General features: G+C 41.8%; 1 protein-coding gene across 1 annotated transcript in view; it reads left to right on the forward strand.

Annotated features, from left to right (window-relative positions):
* Positions 1–15,548, forward strand: part of msh4 (mutS homolog 4) — a 213,455-nt gene that overhangs the window by 196,043 nt on the left and 1,864 nt on the right. Inside the window, exons 18-19 of the mRNA XM_073063909.1 lie at positions 2,616–2,790; positions 12,278–12,366. Coding sequence (XP_072920010.1) covers positions 2,616–2,790; positions 12,278–12,366 — 264 coding nt within the window. The remainder of the gene's footprint in view (positions 1–2,615; positions 2,791–12,277; positions 12,367–15,548) is intronic.

Raw genomic sequence — 15,548 nt, forward strand, 5'->3', positions numbered from 1 at the left:
TTTGCTGAAACCCTCTAGACTTTGCTATTCCAGTGTTCTCTGATCTGGCCCTCTACTTTAAATCAATAAAAAATTATTGTTTATCCAATTACCTAAATCATTGGGTATATTTCAAGCAGAAGTTGATAGATTCTTAATCAGTGAGGGCATTAAAGGTTATAAGGAGAAGGCAGGGCACTGGGCTTGAGAGAGATAATAAATCAGTCATAATGGAATAGTGGAGCAGACTTGATGGGCCGAATGGACTTATTCTGCTCCTATGTCTAACTTGTATGTAGTCTTGTTTAGCCATTACTTGATATGATGAGCCAATCAGCCCAAGTGGTCTGTGTCGATGTTGCTGTCATACTTGAATCTTTTGTTTAGTCTCACCCTTTCGGCATATTCTCTATTAATTCTCTCCGCCCCCCCCCCTCCCCCCACTTAGCCTAGCTTCTCATTAAAATATTTCTGTTATTTGCTTATCTGCTTCAGATATTTACCATTGACTGTAATCATAGCTTTATATACCACTAATTAGAGACTTCTGGAGTAATTCACTCTGTATGAAATACTTTGGGCATTTCTGGAAATGTGATAAAAGCCCAAATAAATGCAGAAAACTTGGAAATTTTGTAAATGTGCATTGTCAAATAACTTGCATTGCTACAGTGAAATTGCTGTGGATGCACTGTCCTGTTTTAAGGAGAATTGGCAACAGTTCCAATTCCATTATGATAAAATAACGAGAGAAGGTTGAAATAAGATTCCTTCAGAACCTCACAGAACTTCAGTACAGACTAGCTACTAGACTGGTCACTTCTTTCTAGAGACACAGAGTCACAGAACACAACAGTACCCCACAGCTTTCTGGAAGTATGGAAACAAGCTTAGGAAAGCTCACCAATGTCTCTACTTTCTGAGGAGGCTGAAGAGAGCTGTACTATGCACATCTGTACTCACATCATTCTACAGATGTGCAGTAAAGAGCATCCTAACATGTTGCATCACTACACAGGACAGAAACTGCACTGTGGCAGACAGGAAGGCCCTTCAACTAGTAGTCAAAACTGCCCAATGCATCACCAGTACCAGCTTACCCATCATCAAGGACGTGAAGAGAAAAATGCCGGAAAAGGGCTCGTAACATCATGAAGGATCACGTGCACCTTGTTTATGGACTGTTGGTCCACTCCCATCAGGGAGGAGGTTACGTAGCATCCACACCAGGATCACTAGACTCAAAAACAGTTACTTTCCCCAAGCAGTAAGGCTGAATACCTCCACCCACTAACCCACCCATCCTTAATTATTTCCTATCTGTCACCTTTTGTACAGCCTAGCATCACTTTATAAACATACAATCAATCTATGTATTGTATATAAGCTATTTTATACCTGTAGTTATTGTATATTTTTATTATGGTGTTCTTTATCTTTTGGAGTTTTGTTTTGCATTGCAACGGATCTGGAGTAACAAATCTTTCAGTCTCCTTTACACTTTTCTACTAGAAATGACATTAAACGATCTTGAATTTTCACCTGGCAAACTCAAACAAACAGCAGTAGACCAAATAACAACTAGCATGACCAGACAAGGACAGAGAAAACCATGTATCTCCATGTCCTGCAACAAATATAGAATATAAAACACCAAAGTACAGTACAGCTCACACACACAAAATGCTGAAGGAACTCAGCAAGCCAGGCAGATTCTATGCAAAGGAATAAACAGTCAACATTTCAGCTGAGACCCTTCACTGGGAGTGGAAAAAATATGAAAAGTCAAAATAAGAAGGTGGGGGGTGCGAGGGGAAGAAGCAGTACCAAGGTGTTAGGTAAATAGCTGAAACCAGGAAAGTGGGGTAGGGGGTGAAGTAAAGAACTGGGAAGTTGACTGGGGGTATCATAGCAGAGGGTAGAAGACCATGGAGAAAAAGGAGGAGGAGGAGCACCAGGGGGTGATGGACAGGTAAGGAAAAAGGTGAAAGAGTGAAATAGGAATAGGGAATGGTGGGAGGGGTGCAATTACTAGAAATCTGAGAAATGGATGTTCATGCCATCAGGTTGGATGCTATCCAGATGGAATATGGGGTGTAGCTCCTTCAACTTGAGTGTGGCTTCATCATGGCAGTAGAGGAGGCTGTGAACTGAGATGTCGTAATGGGAATGGAAAGTAGAATTGAAATGGGTGGCTACTAGGAAATACCGCTTTTCCTGATGGACAGTGTAGGTCCTCAGCGAAGTGGTCTCCCAATCTATGTCGGGTCTCACCAATATACAAAAGACCACACTGAGAACACCGGATACATTAGATGACCCCAACAGACTCACAGGTGAAGTGTTTAGAGCCCTGAATGGTAGTGAGGGAGAAGATGTAGGCACACTTGGAGGTGGATAAGAAGGTGATGATTCTGGCCAAGACTCTTCATAAGTTCTGATGAAGGCTCTTGGTCCGATCATCAGATTTCCCCTCCGTAGATGCTGCCCGAGCTGCTGAGTTCCTCCAGAATTTTGTGTGAAGTTCCTCCAGCAGATGGTTCGTTGCTGCAGATCACAGCATCTGCATTCTCTTGTGTTTTTATCTCCACTTTTCACTAATCTTTGAATAAAGTGTTTGCTTTGTTTCCACTCAGGCCTTCACACTGTTTGCCACTCACTTCCTGGAGATCTGTCAACTGGATGCCCTGTATCCCAATGTGGAAAACAACCATTTTGAGGTTCAGCACAACCGAAGCAGCACGGGAAACTACAATAAAATCATTTACACATATGTCCTTGCTAAAGGCTGCACTGAAGAAAAAAACTATGGTAAGTTCTGCTGCTGGACAGCAAATATTCAGGACAAGAGAAAGCTGAATAGCTTCTCACCAGCTCTGCTAGGGCACGGTAATTTGGCCTCTTGAACCGACAATGTGATGATGGTTGATTTCACTTAAGCTCCTCTCACCCATTTAGTGTCTTTCTTACTTCAGCCCATGCCCCTACTGGGGCAGAGGCTGCCGATAGCACCTCTCCAGAGTCCAGATGTCATGGGAGCAGAATTAGGCCATTCCATCATGGCTGATCTCAGAATCCACTCAATCCCATACACCTGCCTTCTTGCCATAACCTTTGATGCACTAACCAATCAGGAAACGATCAACATCCGCTATAAATATACACACAGACTTGGCCTCCACCTCAGTCTGTGGCAGAGTATGCCACAGATTTATTACTCTCTCATTAAAAAAAATACTTTCTTACCTCTGTTCTAAAGGGTCACCCCTCAGTTTTGAGGCTGTGCCCTCTAGTTCTGGATACCACCACCACAGGAAACATCCTCTGCACTTTCACCCTATCTAGCCCTTTTAACATTCAGTAAGCTTCAATGAGATCCTCCTGCTTTCTTTTAAATTTCAGTGAGTTCAGACCCAAAGCTGCCAAACACTCCTCATATGTTAATCTGTTCATTCCTTCCCGGAATTATCCTTGTAAGCCTCCTCTGGACTCTGTCCAATGACAGCACATCCTTTCTGAGATCTGGGGCCCGAAACTGTTGACAATTCTCCAAGTACGGCCTGACTGGTGTCTTATAAAGGCTCAGCATTATCTCCTTGCTTTTAGATAGATAGATAGATAGATACTTTATTCATCCCCATGGGGAAATTCAACATTTTTTCCAATGTCCCATACACTTGTTGTAGCAAAACTAATTACATACAATACTTAACTCAGTAAAAATATGATATGCATCTAAATCACTCTCTCAAAAAGCATTAATAATAGCTTTTAAAAAGTTCTTAAGTAGTTTACTTAAATACATTAAATACAATCAACCCCGGCACTTTAACATATCTTACTCCTGGTGGTTGAATTGTAAAGCCTAATGGCATTGGGGAGTATTGACCTCTTCATCCTGTCTGAGGAGCATTGCATCGATAGCAACCTATATTCTATTATATATTCTATTCCCCTTGAAGTAACTGGCAACATTGCATTGGCCGCCTTTACCACAGACTCAACCTGTAAATTAACCATCTGGGAGTCTGCACAGGGACTCCTAAGTCCCTCTGCACCTCTGATGTTTAAACTTTCTCCCCATTTAGATAATAGTCCACACTATTGTTCCTTTCACCAAAATGTATTGTCATATATTTCCCAATACTGTATTCCATTGCCACTTTTTTGCCCATTCTTCCAACTTGTCTAAGTCCTGCAGCAATTGCATTGCTTCCTCAGCACTACCTGTCCCTCCACCTATCTTCGTACCATCAGTAAACTTTGCCACAAAGCCAAATCATTGATAAACAATGTGAAAAGTAGTGGTTCCAATATTGACTGCTGAGAAACACCACTAGTCACTGGCAACCAACCAGAAAAGGCCCCCTTTATTCCCACTTGCTGCCTCCTGCCTGCCAACCATTCCGTTATCCATGCCAGTATCTTTCCTGTAACACCATAGGGTTTCATCTTGTTAAGCAGCCTCATGTGACACCTTCTCAAAACGCCTTCTGAAAATCCAAACAAATGACATCCACTGCCTCTCTTTTATCCACCCTGCTTATTTCTTCCTTGAAGAACTTACAGATTTGTCAGGCAAGATCTCCCTTTACAGAAACCATGCTAACTTTGACTTATCATTAGTCTCCAAGTACCTCAAAACTTCATCCTTACTATTAGACCAACACATTCCCAACCACTGAGGTCAGACTAACTGTCCTACAGTTTTCTTTCTTTTGCCTCTCTCCCTTAAAGAGTGGAGTGACATTTGTCCTGGGCCATTTTTTCAAATTGTCCCCAGGTGTAGCTCGTTACAGATACTTCCTCACACAGGAATAAGGTCTTTGGAGCTTCTATTAGTGTTACTGTAGCTCTGAGTTGTTATGGGATGCCCAACCTCCTTTTGCAGCTAGGGTTGGGGCTGTCCGTGGTGGAGTTCATTTAAGTTCTTGCTTCATCAAAAATCTGTCAATAATGCAAAACTATGTTGGCAAATATGAATAAAGGCTGAGTGGAGATTTGTTGCAGATGTTGAATTGAGATGGGTAAATAGAGAAGTTGTTCCCTTTGTTAGATGCCTTGCTTTACTGACCATCCCGTATGATAGTGACAGTGCTGCAGTCATTCTGCTGAAGGTGCTCCTGCAGAGCCACTGGGGACTTCCAACGTTTCTGAGGGATCAGGTGCAAAGTCACCAACAGTATGTTTTTACTTCTTGTGAACAGGAAGCATTGTGGGAAATTGGCCCAAGTATGACAGTCAAAAATCTTCTGGTACTACTACTTAAGAATAACGGGTAGGCCATTTAGAACAGAATTGAGGAAGAACTTTTTCACCCAGAGAGTTGTGGATCTATGGAATGCTCTGCCTCAGAAGGCAGTGAAGGCCAATTCTCTGGATGCTTTCAAGAAAGAGTTAGATAGAGCTCTTAAAGATAGCGGAGTCAAGGGATATGGGGAGAAGGCAGCAACGGGGTACTGATTGTGGATGATCAGCCATGATCACAGTGAATGGTGGTGCTGGCTCAAAGGGCCGAAGGGCCTACTCCTGCACCTATTGTCTATTGTCTATTACTCCCTGGTATGCACCTGGCTTGCATCACAATCAGACTACATTATGACATATCTTAAATTAGACCATAAATTCTCTGGCATATATCATGAAATTTGTTGTTTTGCACCAGCAGTACATTGCAATGCATAATAAGAAACTATAAATTACAATAAGAAATATATATTAACAGTGGATTCCAGTTAATTGGGGCACTTTGTGATCAATACATTTTGGTCCAATTAAGTGGCTGCTTCAATTAGCCAAAGTTTCATGGAAAGTAGTTAAAAAGGTATAAAAATGACAAACTGAGTAACAAATTATGTACTTAAAAGAAATGCAGAGGAAATTAGAATTAGAACTCCATCAAAACTACTACAATACTCAAAAACTATATTGGTTCCTAATTGTTATTGACGGAGGAACTTATCCTGTGTACAGTGCTGCATTCTTTTTATTGACTCTAAATGAATAAAATCAGCGCAGAGACTTTGTTTAGAAAATGGACTGCCTTCATACAGTTTTATCAGTGATTTCATCCTCCAAATCTTCACTTTCATTGTAATATTCAAGATGATTTTTAATACCTTCAAATTCTTCCTAGTTCCTAACTTGTTGAAGTCATGAAATTGTTTCATTTTCACTGCTGGCCGTTTCTGCCATTTGGAAGCCTTAGTGCTTGAAATCATAGTAAGCAAATCAGTTCTGGATTGTCTTACTGTTTATTACTTGCCAATTATCAGTGATAAAAGAACACTGCTTTTTGAACACATGCTACTGATACTATTTAAAAACATGGTGTAATGTCTAATTTTCATACAACACACAAGCAACTAACACTAGTTAGAAACTGTTTGGCAACCCCAATTAAGTAGCACTGTGTCCCAGATAAACGAAGAGAACCCCAGCTATTTTCTTGATTAGTTTTTTTCTTTTCTTAGTTGTCCCAGATATACAGCCACCCTGATTAACCGATGGCCCAATTAAACAAAATCCACTGTATGTGTATATGGTGAGGCCTCACTTGCATTATTGTGAGCAGTTTTGTGCCGCTTATTTAGGAAAGGAGATGCCACCATTGGAGAGGGTTCAAAGGAGGTTCGGGAGAAGGATTCTGAATCATATGAGGAGCAATTGATTGTTCTGGGCTAATATTCGCTGGAATTTAGAAGAATGAGAGGGGATCTGATTGAACCCTAACAAATGTTTAAAGACCTGGATTAGGCAGATGTGGAGAGGATGTATCCAATTGGAGGGAGAATCTAGGACCAGAGAGCACAGCCTCAGAATAGTGGGACATCCTTTGAGTTGAGGAGGAAATTCTTTAGCCAGAGAGTGGGGAATATGGAATTTGTTGCTACAGAGGCTGTGCAGGCTAAGTCATTGGCTGTATTTAAGACAGAGGTTAATAGGTTCTTGATTACTTAGGACATGAGAGGTTAGGGAAGAAGGCAAGAGAATGAGATTGAGAGGGAAATGGATCAGCCATGCGAAATGGCAGAGCAGTCTCAATGGGCCGAATGGCCTAGTTCTGCTCCTGGGTCTTATAAGGCTATAAGATAACAAAACAGAATTTGGCCATTGGCTCATTGAGACTGCTCTGCCCTTCTTTCATGGCTAATCCAGTTTTCCTCTCAGCCCAAGTCTTTTTCTTTCTCATTGTATCCCTTTCATAGATTTACCTCTCTCTATTCTAAAAGGACACCACTCTATTCTGCGGCTGTGTCCTTTGGTCTTGAACTTTCCCACCATAGGAAACACTGTCTCAAATCCATTCTATCAAGGCCTTTTCCCATTTGCTAGGTTTCAATTATGTCATCCCTCATTCTTCCGAATTCTAGTGAATACAGGCCCAAAGCCATTCAATCCTGGAATTATGTTAGTGAATAACCTCTGAATCCTCTCCAGTTTCAGCACATCCTTTCTAAGATAAGGGCAGAGCTGCTCAATAATACTGCAAGAGAGGGCTCACCAGTGCTTTTATAAAGTTTCAACATTACATCCTTGCTTTTATATTCTAGTCCTCTTGAAATGACTGCTAACACTGCATTTGCCTTCCTCATCACGGACTCAACCTGTATATTAACCTTTAGGGAATCCTTTACTAGGACTCCCAAGTCCCTTTGTGCCTCAGGTTTTTCTGTTTTCTCTCCTTGTAGAAAATAGTCAACTCTTTCATTTCTTCTAGCAAAGTAAATGACCAAACACTTCCTGACACTATTTTATCTGCCATTTTTTGCCTATTTTCCTAATCTGTCTCAGCTCTTCTGTCATCTCTCTACATCCTCCAAACTACCTGCCACTCCACTTTTCTTCATATCGTCTGCAAACTGCAACAAAGCCATCAATTCCAACATCCAAATCATTAACATAAAATGTAAAAAGAATCAGTCCCAACACAAACCCTGATGAATAACATTAGTCACTGGTAGCCAACCAGAAAAGACTCCTTTTATTCCCACTCTTTGCCTCCTGCTAATCAGCTACTGCTTTATCTATGCTAAAATCTTTCCTTTAACCCAGGCGATCTGTTTATATTCTATACCTTCACAGTATGGTCTGGGTCAATTTTGACCCGGCACAAGAATCCCCTCATAACAAGTGTCTATACCAAATTTTGAACCACAGATCTATTCAGAATGTATAAATAGCCTATCTAACATTAATAAATGGGTGATTAATCCTTAATTAATATTTCAGAGATCTAAAATCCATTCCAATAGATACAGGTCAAATTTGACCCAGAACAGCCTCAATGTACAAAAGTATAAAATTTTAAAATATTTTCATTTTTATGCATTTTGGGTCACTTTAGGAAAAGTCATCAAATTTTGGCTAAAAAATGGCATTTAGGGTGTTTTTACTGCTGTCAAATGTTAAAACGGGTCAAATTTGACCTGAACAGTATGTAAGGGTTAACACTATAGGCTTGTAGCTTGTTAAGCAGCCTCATGCGTGGCAGTTTGTCAAAGGCCTTCTGAATATCCAAGTACAGAACATCAAATGATTTTCCTATGTCTATCCATGTTGAAATCCTCCATGATTATTGTAACTTTACCCTTTTGACATGCATTTTCTATTTCCCGTTGTAATTTGTAGGCTAGACCCTTACTACTGTTTGGGGGTTTGTATACAATTGCCATCAGGGTCTTTTTACCTTTGTAGTTCGTTAGCTCTATCCACATGATTCAACACCTTCCAACCCTCTGTCACCTCTTTCTAATGAGGTGAGTTCATTTTTTTTTTACCAACGGAGCAACAGAGCTGTGGCTTCCTGCCTATCTTTTTGATACAATGTGAATCCTTGGACATTAAGCTCCCAAATATAACCTTTCAGCCATGATTCAGTGATGCCTACTTGCCAAACTGCAACTGTGCAGTTTTGTCTTATTAACAGCTTCTCCTCACTACACAGTACTTCTGTTTGTAAACTAGCTACCTAATCTTCAGCATTATCTTCAACCTTTCCTACAATACTTCTTGCATTGAAATATATACAGCTGAGGACACTAGTCACACTATGCTCAACTTTTTGATTCCTAACTTTGAGGTCTTACCAACATCTATCTCCACAATCTGTCCACTAACTGTCTGGCACTCTGGTTCTCATTCCTCTAGTTTAAACCCCACTGTGCAGCATTAACAAACCGTCCCTCTAGGATATTAGTCTCCCTCCAGTTCAGGTGCATATCGTCCCTTCTGTACAGTCTCACCTTCCCTTGAAGAAAGCTCAATGATCCTAAGATGTCATGCCCTCCCTCCTACACCAACTCCTTAGCCACATATTAAACTGTATAATCTTCCTAGCCTGTGGCACGGGTAGCAATCCTGAGGTCACAACCCTGGAGGTCCTGCCCTTTAATTTAGTATCTAACTTCCTGAACTCCCAATGCAGAACCCCATCACTCATCCTACCAATGCTATTGGTACCTACATGGACCATGACATCTGACTGTTCACCATCCCACTGAACTATGGTGAGGACTCAGTCCGGGATAGCCCGGACCCTGGCATCCGCAAGGTAACATACCACCCTCAAATCTCATTCTTGCCCACAGAATCAACTGTCCATACCCTTAACTAATCTATCACCTCAGTGTGTCTCTTCCCCCTCCCCCTTCTGAGTCATCATAAAACATGGTTTTATGGTGTATATATATGTATACACATAGAAGGGGTATATATGGCGCTGGCTGAGTTTACAAATGCCTGCAACTTTTCCAGTGCAGTGCAACAGTCTAATCCAGTGCAATGGCCCCTCCATACCAGATATTGACGCAACCAGTTAGAATGCTCTCCATGATATATCTGTAGAAATTTGAAAGAGTCTTTGTTTCATTGATGTTGTTTCCTGCTAGACATTGACCATAAAATTGTAGATTTATGTATCCAATAACTCATGGAACTAAGACAGCTGATCTGACTAAAACCAGTTCTAAATTTGCCTCACAACAACTCTTAACAGGAGAAAGGACAGCAAATTTTTGTGCAATGTTGGGGTTCCCGTTTCCTTGTTATCCAGTGTTGGGGGAAATAATCATTAGAGGCCAGAGGGGACATATCTAATAGGAGCCAGAAGAACAACTTTTTTTTACACAAAGAGTGCTATTTATGTGGAATGGGCTGCCAGAGAAAGTGGATGAGTACCAACGGTAAAGACAGTTGGAAAGGTACATGGATAGGAAAGATTTAGAGAGGAATATGGGCCAAATGGTGGCCAATGGGATTAGCTTGGATGGTTCACCTTGACCAGTAAGGACTGGTGGAGCCAAAGGACCTGTTTTCGTGTTGCAGAACTTTGACTAGAAAGCTGGCTAGACAAAATGTGTTTGGATTGTACTAACCTGTGAAGTAACCTCTCACCAAAACAGTGCCCACGTTGAAAATCCATTGCAACCAAAATTAAGAAATTAGGCTCCTCGAGAATTTTTTTTAAATGTGGGAAGGAAATATAATGACAAGAGAACTTGCCTAAGCTTATTGTAGATCTATAAACATTCAGGTGTTCCAGCTCCAGTACCTGAACAACTAGACAGAATTTCTTCAACAGCAGCTCTGAAACCAGTAATGTTAGCTGTTTAAAAAAGTGTTTCCGACCAAGGGTCCACAGACTCCTTGATTAATGGTATTGCAAAATAGCATAAAAATGTTTGGGAACCCCTGGTCTAGAAGGACAAGGGTGGCAGAAATTTGGGTATACCACCGCCTGAATATTCCCCACCATTCTGGCTTGAAATGTATTGCTATTTCTTTATTGTTGCTGAGACTAAGTATTGGGACTCCTACTTCCACCTCTCCCACCAATATCCTGTAACATTCTGAGAGCAGCTTCACCAATTGGAATAGAATAAGCATCAAGTTGTCTTTCACTACCATCTCCTTGCAAAGCAGGCTCAATATGACAACTGGGCAATTCCTCTTAATTTTCTCCTGAATTAGTGAAGAATTCAGAATAACATCAAAGTATTGAGCTTGAGAGTCGGGAAATTATGTGGCAGCTTTACAAAGAATGTTGCTTTGAATTTTGGTTGCCCCGTTATAGGCTTTGGAGAGGGTGCAAGAAGAGGATTTCCAGAAAGCTTCCTGGTTTAGAAGACATGACTAAAGGAGAGGTTGGACAAACTTAGTTTGTTTACTCTGGAGCATCAAAGGCAGAGGGGATACTTAGGAGAAGTTTATGAGATTATGAGAAGGATGTATAGAATACCTTTTCTCCAGGGTCAAAATGTCTGATACTAGAGCACATGTAATTGATGTAAGAGGGGTTAAGTTAAAGGAGATATATGGGGCAAGGTTTTACACAGATTAGTGGGTGTCTAGAATGTGCTGCTAAGCCTGGTGATGGAGACACATACAATAGTACTTTAAGAGGCTGTTAATAGGGACTTGAATATGGAGAGATGTGGACTTGTATAGGCAGAAGGGACTAGTTTAGTCATCTTTTAATTGGTAGTTAAATGACCAATTTAATGCGGACGTTGATGTTAGGGTATCAAAGGTTACATGAAGAAGGAGAATGGGGCTGAGAGGGTTGAGCATATCTCTGTGGGCTGAATGGCCTGTCCCTTACTGTATTGTTCTATAATCTATAGATGATCTATAGATTACCTTGCCAGCAATACCTTTATCATAAGAGCTCCCTTTTTTAAAGAGCTCGCTTAGAAATGTGAGATCTACTAGGATTAATTTAAGGAGGTGTTACACAGTAATTAGACCATAAGACGTAGGAGTAGAATTAATCCATTTGGTCCATCGAGTCTGTTCCGCCTTTCCATCATGGCTGATTTTTTATTCTTCTTAACTCCATTCTCCTGCCTTCTTCATGTAATCTTTGATACCCTCACACCAACCTCTACTTCAAATATACCCAGTGACTTGGCCTCCAGAGACATCTGTGGCAATGAATTCCACAGATTCACCACCCTCTGGCTAAAGAAATACCCCTCGTCTCTGTCCTAAATGGATATCCCTCTATTCTGAGGCTCTGCTCTTTGGTCCTTAACTCTCCCACTATAGGAAACATCTTCTCCATGTCCACTCTATCCAGGCCCAGTTGTAATAATGTTCATTGACGTATCTAAAGTTACAGCCATGTTAATGATTGTACTTGTTTTATATCCTGTGTAATCAGCTATAAACTGCTGTATCTCAGTTTGAATAGTTCATTGTCCTGAGCCTAATGTGACATAGTTCCAAAATTCACAATCAGTTGCTCTGTGATATCTGAGTTGACCTAATGTCTTTTTGATATTTTTTATAAAAAAAGGTTTAAAAGCTGCTGAGGTTTCATCTCTTCCTCTGTCAATTGTTCTTGATGCCAAGGATATTGCATCCCACATCACCAAGCAAATATGGGTGAGTACTTCAAGCCTAGAACAGTGTTTGTCATTGGCTAAAAAATGTGGTGGTTGTCCATTGTGTGCCAGAGCTGACTTCACATGCTAGGAAGGGCATGTCCCTATTTGACTGGGGTATGATACCTGCTGGCTACCCTCACTTGGTTCAGCCTACCTGTCGAAGTGGTGTTCCAGGGTGTGGTCACTGTCGCATCCAAACAGCTACTTGGTGCCAAGGGTGAGAGCTAAGTGTCCGGTGGGGACCAAAGGTGAATGAACTGTCCTGGAATGGACACAACAAGCCCTTCCACCAGTGGTGCTACTCCTACCTGGACACCCCATACACCGCAGTAGTCTCAGGCAACAAAATGATATACAGTCTTATTTTTAAAATCCCAGCAATACCATCAGTTTTTTTGAAGATTGTGAGGCTGAAGGTTTTAAGGCCAATTTTTCAAACCTGCCACCTTCCACACCTAACACTGTTTGTGGCACAGGACCATGCTCACAGCGCTTGTGTCAGTACTTCTACCAGACATTTCATCGTCATTGTCTTGGCTTCCCACCTCCAGCATTAAATAGACAATATCTTTTTTTTTGTTGAACAAATGGTTTTGGAACAAATGGTGGATAATACTTTTTTCCAACCCCAAAAATTGTACAACCAGTGAATGAAGGCACTCCAAGGCCACACTTCAAGTACAAGTTCAGGTTTATTGTCATCTGACTGTACAAGCATAAAACTAAGTGAAACAATGTTCCTGTGGACCACATGTACCCATAATATATATATATATATATATCACACAGCACCTAAAACAAAATATTACCACAAATAAGTTTATAAAATACAGCTTGGAAAATTTTGTTCAGTTCTGGTCACCTCGTAATAGGAAGGATGTGGAAGCTTTAGTAAGGGTGCAGGGGAGATTTACGAAGATGCTGTCTGGATTAGAGAGCTTGTCTTAAGAGGAGCTAGGTGTGAGCTAGGTCTTTTCCCTTTGGAGCAAAGGAGATGAAAGGCGATTTTATAGAAGTGTACAAGGTGTTAAGAGGTGTAAATCAAGTGGACAGCTAAAGACTTTTACCCGGGCTGGCCACTCAATCTATCCAGAAAATGGCTAATGTGAGGAGGCATAATTTTAAGGTGATTGCAAGAAAGCATAGGAGGGATGTCAGCATGGGACATGCTGCCAGGATTAAAGGAAGAGGCAGACACTTTAGGGGCATTTAAGAGACCTCTTAGATAGGTACATGGATGAAAGAACAATGGAGAGCTATGGGAGAGGGGAGGGTTAGATTGATCATGGAGCAGGTTAAAAGGTTGGGACAACATTGTGGGATGAAGGGCCAATGCTGTTCTGTGTTCTACTGTATGTTCTGAAGTGTTAACATCCCAGCATCTTTTCTCTTAGCTGCTATTCCAAATGGTTACGGGAGAAGGCAGAAGAAGGGGAATGAGAGGGATAATAAATCATCCATAATGGAATGGTGGAGCAGATTTGATGGACCTAATAGCCTAATTCTGCTTCCTATGTCTTGCAGTCCTATGGTTATTCCAAGTGGTTGCAAGTCACTCTAGAGAAGTGGCAACCCCAGGTAATAGGGAGAATAGCAATCTCTTTGACCCCAATAGTAAGAATAGGTATTGTTGATGGAGGGATAGGTTAAGGGAGGACATCATGGTTTGCACAGTAGGTAGATTTGCTACCTCTCCTCTCCAGTGACCCATGTTCAGTTCTGGCCTCTGTGAGTCTGCATGTTCCTCTCACAAACAAGAGAAAATCTGCAGATACTGGAAATCAAAGCACTACACACAAGATGCTGGAGAAACTCAGCAGGCCAGGTGGCATTTATGGAAAAGAGTAAGCAGTTGACGTTTTGGGCCAAGACACTTTATCAGGACTGAAAAAAAGAGATGAGGTCAGAAATAGAAGGTGGGGGTGGACGGAAGAAGTACAAGGTAGTAGGTGATAGGTGAAACCAGGAGAGGGGAAAGGGTGAAGAAAAGTGCTGGGAAGTTGATTTCTGAAAGAGTTAAAGGTCTGGAGAAAGGGGATCTGATGGGAGAGGACAGAAGGCCATGGAAGAAAGGAAAGGGGGAGGTGAAGCAGAAGGATATGATGGGCAGGAGAGAAGATAAACTGAGAGAGGGAAATCAAAATGGGGAATGGTGAAGAAGCGGGGGGTGGGGTGTGGTTGCAATTACTGGAAGTTCAAGAAATCGACGTTCGTGCCATCAGGTCAGAGACTACCAAAATGGAATATATGGTTTTGCTCTTCCAACCTGATTATGTTCTCGAGGAGGCCTTGGACTGGCGTGTCTGAATGGGAAGTAGAATTCATATGGGTGGCTCCAGAAGATCCCACTTTTTCTGATGGATGGAACCTAGGCACTTGGTGAAGTAGTCTCGTCTGGTCTGTGTCCGGTCTCACCAATATACAGGAGGTCACATTGGGAGCACCAGATACAGTAGCTGATCCCAAATGACTCACAGGTGAAGTGTCGACTCATCTGTAAGGACTGTTTGGGGCCCTGAATAGCTGTGTCCAGCACATAATTATTTGTAACTTCCACCATCGTCAACAGGGTACCACCACCAAGCACATCTTTCCCTCCCCCACTTTTCACTTTGCACAGTGATTGCTCCCTTTGTGACTCTCCACTGATCTCCCTCCTGGTACCTATTTTTGCAACCAGAACAAGTGCCACACCTGCCCCTACACCTTCTCCTTCACTACTATTTGGGCTCAGGGCCCCAAACAGTCCTTCCAGGTGAGGCAACACTTCTCCAAGTCTGTTGGGATCATCTATTGTTTCTGATGTGCCTGGTGTGGCCTTCTGTATCTTAGTGAGGCCTGATGTAGATTGGGAGACTGCATTGCTGAGCACCTATGATCCATCTGCCAGAAAAAGCGGGATCTCCTGCTGGCCACCTATTTCAATTCTACTTCCGATTCCCATTCCAACATGTCAATCCATGGCTTCCTCTACTGTCACAATGAGGCCACACTCAAGTTGGAGGAGCAACACCTTATATTCTGCTTAGGTAGCCTTTAACCTGATAGCATGAACATTGATTTCTAGAACTTCCTATAATGGTCCCACACTTTCCTTCACATTCCCCTTTCCCATTTCCCTCTCTCACCTTATCTCCTCACCTGCCCATCACCTCCGTCTAGTGCTCCCCTCTTCCCTTT

Source organism: Hemitrygon akajei, chromosome 12 (genome assembly GCF_048418815.1).
Source record: "Hemitrygon akajei chromosome 12, sHemAka1.3, whole genome shotgun sequence".
Taxonomy (NCBI): Eukaryota; Metazoa; Chordata; class Chondrichthyes; order Myliobatiformes; family Dasyatidae; genus Hemitrygon; species Hemitrygon akajei.